We start from the raw sequence: 6,780 nt of genomic DNA, 5'->3' as shown, positions 1-6,780 counted from the left end.
CTCTTTCTCTGCCACTGCAGGAGGTTTTTCTTCACATTGCAATGTCTCCACCCCCTCTTGAGCCACCCTGCCCACCCGGCCACCCTCTGCCCAGGCAGCCTGGGAGCCTAGAGCAGCAGGGGCAGAGGAGATGAAGTCTCCCTCGGACAGTTTTCTTTCTCATGCTGGTACTGGGGCTTGAACTGAGAACTTAGATGCTGTCCCTTTGCTGGAGGCTAGCCCTCTACCACTTGAGCCACAGCTCCATTTGTGTTTTTTTGGTGGATAATTGGTGATAAGAATCTCATGGAAGCCGGGTGCTGGAGGCTCACGCCTGTAATCCTAGCTACTCAGGAGGCTGAGATCTGAGGATCGCGGTTCAAAGCCAGCCTGGGCAGGAGAGACCGTGAGACTCCTATCTCCAATAAACCACCAGAAAACCGGAAGTGGCACTGTAGCTCAAGTGGTAGAGCTCTCGCCTTGAGCTGAAGAGCTGAGGGACAGCGCCCAGGCCCAGAGTTCAAGCCCCACGACCGACAAAAAAAAAAAAAAAAAAAATCTCATGGAGGGGCTGGGAAGGGGGTTCAGTGGTAGAGCGCTTGCCTTGCATGCCTGAGGCCCTGGGTTTGATTCCTCAGCACCACATAAGCAAAAAGAAAAAAGCCGGAAGTGGCGCTGTGGCTCAAGTGGTAGAGCGCTAGCCTTGAGCTGAAGAGCTGAGGGACAGCACCCAGGCCCAGAGTTCAGGCCCCACAACCGGACCCCCTCCCCCCAAAAAAAAGAATCTCATGGAGCCAGGGGCTGGTGGCTCACGCCTGTCATCCTAGCTACTCAAGAGGCTGAGATCTGAGGGTCATGATTAGAAGCCAACCCTGGCAGGAAAAGTCCATCTGAGTCTCTTATCTCCAATAAACTACTCAGAAAAAGCCAGAAGTGGCACCTTGGTTCAAGTGGTAGAGTGTTAGCCTTGAGCAAAAGAAGCTCAGAGTGCCTCTCAGAGTTCAAGCCCCAGGACTGGGGGGAAAAAAGTCTTATGGACTTTCTTGCCCAGGGCTGGCTTGGAACTGGGATTCTCAGATCTCAGTTTCCTGAGTAGCTGGGATTACAGGCATGAGCCATTGGCACCCTGGCTTGTTCCTAGGCCTGGGGTCTTGAAAGGGCTGGGCTCTCAGCTGTTGTGGTCGACCTGGGACATCTGGGGGCCTGGGGGAGCCCTAGGAGAACCTTGGAGATGCAGAATCACTTCTGCTAGTAGGAGCAGGGGAGACTGAGGCAAGAGAGGAGGGACCTGAGCCAGGGCAGAGCAGGGGTAGCAGGATGAGGCTGGAGTCTCCCTGGCTGGGGAAATGGCCGTCGTGGGTGGGTGTTGAAGGGACCGTCCAGGTGGCAGGTGCTCCCCAGGCAGACTGCTCATCCAGGCAGTGGGCGGTGACTCGGCTCAGCAGCTCAGCCCTGGGGACTGGGCCAGACGCAGGCAGAAAACCTAATGCATTTTCCACACCAGCCAGACGCTCCCTAGCTTGCTGTCCCCGCATGGCACCCAGCCGTGGAAACAGTGATTGGTTCCAGGGTGGGGAATGGAGCGAAGGCCGCACACAACCCTGTGTGGCCCATGCCAGAGATATCTGGCTGTCTTGGCATCAGAGCTGGCTCACCTGAGACTGGTGGACACGGTGGGGTAGGTGGGGAGGCCAGGCTGTCGCTGTCCCCAGTGGCTGTCAGCTACCTCTGCTGGGCCAGGCTCTGTCCTGTGTTGAGTCCCGGAGCCAGCCTGACCTTGGGAATGGGACTCCCAAGGGCTTAAAGCTACTAGGGCTCTGCCATCCTTGGGTCTGATACCCAGCTCTGGCGGCCAGACCCAATGGCCTGGAGCTCATTTTGTTGGTGAGTGGAAGGCTCCAGGCGTTGCTTTCCAATATGGATGTGAAGGGCTCAGGGGAGAGGGTCACCAAGGAGGACAAAGGGCAGGAAGGGGACAACTGGACTGCCCCTCCTCCAGCATCCCCCCTGCCCCTTGTGCTGTGGATGAACCTAGCACCTCAATTTATATTTACTTACATTATTATTATTGTTGTTGTTGTTGTTTTGATGGTCCTAGTACTTGAACTCAGGGCCTGGGCACTGTCAGAGCTTCTTTTGCTCCAGGCTAGCACTCTACCACTTGAGCCACAGCACTACTTCTGGCTTTTCCTGAGTAGTTTATTGGAGACAGAGTCTCACAGAGCCGAGCACCAGGTGCTGGGGCCAGGTGCTGGGTGCCGGTGGCTCACACCTGTCATCCTAGCTACTCAAGAGGCTGAGATCTGAAGATTGAGGTTTGAAGCCAGCCTGGACAGGAAAGTCCGTGAGACTCTTATCTTCAATAAACGACCAGAAAACTGGAAGTGGCACTGTGGCTCAAAGTGGCAGAGCACTAGCCTTGAGCAAAAATGCTCAGGGACAGTGCTAAAGCCCTGACTTCAAGCCCCACAGCTGACTGGGAAAAAAATGCCTCATAGACTCACAGACTTTCCTGTGTGGGCTGGCTTCGAACTATGATCCTCAGATTTCAGTCTCCTGAGTAGCTAGAATTACAGGCATGATCCACTGGCACCTGGCTTCATTTTTATTTTTGGTGGTGCCAGGGTTTGAACTAAGGGCCCCACACTTTTTGGGCTTGCTTGCTCATGGCTGGCGCTCTACCACTTGAGCTACACCTCCAGCCTGGCTTTGTACTGGTTATTTTGGAGATGGAGTCTCCTGGAATTTGCTGTCCAGGCTGCTTTCGAACACTCTGCCAGATCTCAGCCTCCTGAGTAGCTAAAATTACAGGCAGGAGACAGGCCTGGCAATGATTGTAAATCTTCTTCCATTATGGAACAGTTCAAAGGCTTGCAGAAACAGAACTGTAGAATGAATTCCCATTCAGCATGTAGTTAGCAGTCATCTTATTTCATCTGAAGGCCTCTCCCTACCCCCCCCCACCCCCACCACTGAATCATCTCCAAGCCAAGCCACTATTTAGACAGGTCACCTGGAACTACTGAAGTATGTCCATAAAAAGTAACCACTTGTTATTTGTAACAAACTTCCAAGGCGAAACCCCCTATTATTTGGAAATCTTTGAGCAAAGCCATTAATCCATGATGCCATCACACTACAAAAAATGTGCTTAAAAACGCAGCCTGGAGCGGGCAAGTTGGCTCGTGCCTGTGATCCTAGCTGCTTCCAAAGCAGAGATGGGAGGATAACGGTTCAGGGGCAGAAACGTTCGAGACTCCACGTGGACCAGCGGCTGGGCACTGGGCACAGTGTCACGGTGGTGCACACCTCACACCTGCAATCCGCACGCTCGAGAGGCAGGAAGGGTTCGAGGCCAGCCTGGGGTACGTGTGGAGACCCTGGAGGCCCAAGCTGACAAGGTCAGGGTAGCCACAGTGGGGACCCCCAAGGGGGCGGGCCCTCGCTAAGCCCCCCCCTTGCTGTCTCTCCCTCCCTCTCCCTGCGCCCCCCTCCGCCGTCCTCGCCCTCCCCCCTCGCTCCCCCAGATGTTCGGGCAGCAGCGCAGCGCGCACGCGCTAGAGCTGGCGCACATGCTGTACTTCCGGAGCACGTCCAACAACTCGGAGCTGCTCAGCGCGCTGGCGCTGCGTGCACAGGAGGAGCACGCCAAGGAAGCGCTGCTGGCGCGCAGCTTCTTGACGCGGCGGCCCGGGGGCGCGCACGACCCGCCCGAAGGTAGGCCACGCCCGCCAATTCTCAGGCCACGCCCAGCAGCCAGTTTCCAGGCCCCGCCCCCCACTAGAGTGGCCTCGCCCACCAATAATAGGACCCCCTGGCATCGGGCCCCGCCCCCGGACGCGGGCGCCGCCCCCCGGTGCCACCACCAACTTCCGTGACCGCCCTGGGCTAGCCCAGAGCTTTGCGAGGAGGACCGCCCCCCAACCCAACTTCTGATCCTGGCTTTAATGTGACGAACCCCCCTCTCGTTCTTGAGTCCCTCTCGACAAGGGGCCTGGGTCACGCCCTCGCCTGCCCTCCTTGCTCTATGCGACCCAAGACACCTGGACTCTGAGCTCCGGCATCTCCACTTTCTGGCTGGTTTCCGGACTGAGCCCTCCCGGCCTCGTTCTGCTCCCCTCGGACTTGCTTGTACTCCTCCCCGGCTTGCTTCTCCCCTCTGCCGTGCCGGCCAGCCGGGACTACCACACCTGCCTCTCCCCCTCCACGCAGCCTCTCTCCCTCCACCCCCACCTCTCCCCCTCCACTCCCGCCTCTGCCCCTCCAGCCCGGCCTCTCCCCCTCCCCCCCCCCCGCCCCCCCCCCCCCCCCCCCCGCCCCCCCCCCCCCCCCCCAGCCCCTCCCCCCCCCCCCCTGCCTCTCTCTACCCAGCCTCTCCCCCACCACCCCTGCCTCTCCTTCACCATCCGGGCCTCTCCCCCTCCATCCAGCTCTCCCTCACCACTCCTGCCTCTCCCCCCCCACCCAGCCTCTCCCTCACCACTCCTGCCTCCCCAGCCTCTCCCCCACCACCCCTGCCTCTTCCCCTCCACCCAGCCTCTTCCCCTCTCCCCCCATGCCTGCCTCTCCCCCTCCACCCAGCCTCTCTCCCTCCATACTCTCCCCCGCCTCGCCTCTCCCCCTCGCAGAGACCTCCCGGTGGCTGCAGTCGGAGGTGGAGAGCTGGCTTCTGGCTCAGACGGGCTGTGACGTGGCCTTCAACGGAACTCGGGCCCTGGCCCACCTGCAAGCTCTGACCCCCAGCATCGGGCGGTACCCTTCCTCGGATTTCCCCAAGCTAGACCCCTTGGTTGCAGCCCCTTCCGAATCCCCCCCCGGCCATCCCCAGCAGTAGGGACCCCTGACCTGCCCCCGTCGGGGCCAACTGGGGCTGGGAACCAAGCCCCGCCCTCACCGCGACAGGCTGTCAATCACAGCTACTTCGGACTTGGACACTTTCCGACTCCTATTACTGACAGGCAATTACTACTTTTGCTACGCTGTATACTTAAAGCAGCCAATCCAGGCAGCCGGCAGTTGCTAGGCAACCCCATCTCCTAGGAGCAGCCAATCAAAACTAGCTCGGCTTTGGTGCGATTCCTTAGTCCTTCCCCCCCCCCCCCATCCTCCCCCCCCCCCCCCCCCCCTCTCCTTCCCCCCTCCCCCCCCCCCCCCCCCCCCCCCAGTAAACATCCAAACTGTGGTCAGGCTGAGGAAAGGAGGTGTCGGCTATTCACAGCTGTTCGGCTCTGACTTTTCCAAAACTCGAGCTGAGCCGTGAAAGCTATTCCCCCTCGAGGGCATCTATCAATCTATCAATTGCCATCATTTTAGCCGGCTCTGGGCAAGATGTTCATCAAATACCCCTGGGCGGGGCTTAGCCAGAAGCCAATGAGAGACCCTGGGCAAGATGTCCATCAAATGCGGGGTTTAGTCCATAGCCAATGAGAAGCTCCAGGCAAGCTGTCCATCAAGTGCCCCCGGGCGGGGCCTAGCCAGCAGCCATTGAAAACCGTCTGGCCCTGGCCTGCAGCCAACAGCAGCTGCTGGGCACCCGCAATCTTGGGCAAGCCAGTTGTCTCTGTAGATAAGCAACCAGTCAGACTTTCCAAAGGAAGCTGATCTTGGTATTACCCAGCTGCAGGCTGACAGATGGGGCAGCTGGTTAACTGCTGTTGGGTGTGGGGGACCGTGTCTCTGCCGAAGGGGCTGGGAACCCTGAGCCTGGCAGAACTATGGCCTGGAGAAACCAGAGAGACCACCCTGACCCCGAGGCTGAGGTAGCTCAGGGTCCCAAAAACCTCAAGGTGCCTTCCCGGCCTGGATGATCACATCCTTGCTACTGAATCTACCTCAGTCTGGATCTCCCCACCAATCAGTGCTCTTGTGCAATATTTCTTGGTCTATCCATTTCTTCCCAGTGTCCCTCTTCCAAAGGAATAAATCATGTTTCATACATCTTCCTGAGTGCTGTGGCTGAGGGAGTTGGGAGGGGCGAGGGGAGATGGGGACTGCTGTAGCCTGAAGGAGCCTGAGTTTGTGGTTGTTGAAACACAATATGGGTCATGGGCTGGGGATCTTAGAAGGACCTGACTCAGTGAGGCGAGGCTCTGGTTCTCAGAATATGGGTCTCATGTAACGGGAAGATTGGATGGCCACGTGCCGTTGCACAGATGGTCCACTGCACAACTGTACACAGCCAGGCAGTAGGTGATTGTGAAACCCAGCCTGTGCCCCACTGAGTACTAAGATTGCTCAGTCTTATTCTTGCTAAGGTGTCCTATGGGCTAGAAGCAGCCTTGGGAGTGGAAGTGGGCAGGGGGTGGGGAGGAAGGGTTGAGTTGTAGAGAGAGGCTGGTTTCCAAGAGAAAAACTTTTTTTTTCCCCCAGAAAGAGAGCTCAAAGGATGGTAGAAACACAATTTAGAACAGAAAGCTCCAGGCACCGGTGGCTCATGCCTGTCAGCCTAGCTAGTCAGGAGGCTGAGTTCTGAGGATTGAGGTTCCAAGCCAGCCTGGGCAGGAAAGTCAGTGAGACTCATCTCCAATTAACCACCAAAAAACTGGAAGTGGCACTGTGGCTCAAAGTGGTATAATGCTAGCCTTGAGCAAAAAATGCTCAGGGACAGTGCTCAGGCCCAAGTTCAAGCCCCACGACCGACCAAACAAAGAAGAACAGAAAGCATGCAGAATCTTAGAATGAGAGTTTAAGACCTGAGCAGATGTCCAGTGGGTTTGAGAACTAAGCCTAAGAGTGTCCCAAGCTCTAGACTCAGGAAGAGGAGGCTGGCTCAGGAAGAGGAGGCTGGAGTGGAGGTTCTGG

General features: G+C 57.6%; 1 protein-coding gene across 1 annotated transcript in view; it reads left to right on the top strand.

Annotated features, from left to right (window-relative positions):
* Tmem143 (transmembrane protein 143) overlaps positions 1–5,072 on the top strand; it is a 23,181-nt gene extending 18,109 nt beyond the window's left edge. Inside the window, exons 7-8 of the mRNA XM_013027826.1 lie at positions 3,507–3,696; positions 4,608–5,072. Coding sequence (XP_012883280.1) covers positions 3,507–3,696; positions 4,608–4,813 — 396 coding nt within the window. The 3' untranslated portion in view covers positions 4,814–5,072. The remainder of the gene's footprint in view (positions 1–3,506; positions 3,697–4,607) is intronic.
* Positions 5,073–6,780: the final 1,708 nt, after the last annotated feature.

This window comes from Dipodomys ordii, unplaced genomic scaffold (genome assembly GCF_000151885.1).
Source record: "Dipodomys ordii isolate 6190 unplaced genomic scaffold, Dord_2.0 Scaffold105, whole genome shotgun sequence".
Lineage (NCBI taxonomy): Eukaryota > Metazoa > Chordata > Mammalia > Rodentia > Heteromyidae > Dipodomys > Dipodomys ordii.
Note: the sequence above shows the minus strand (reverse complement) of the source record. Positions and strands in the feature narration are given on the sequence as shown.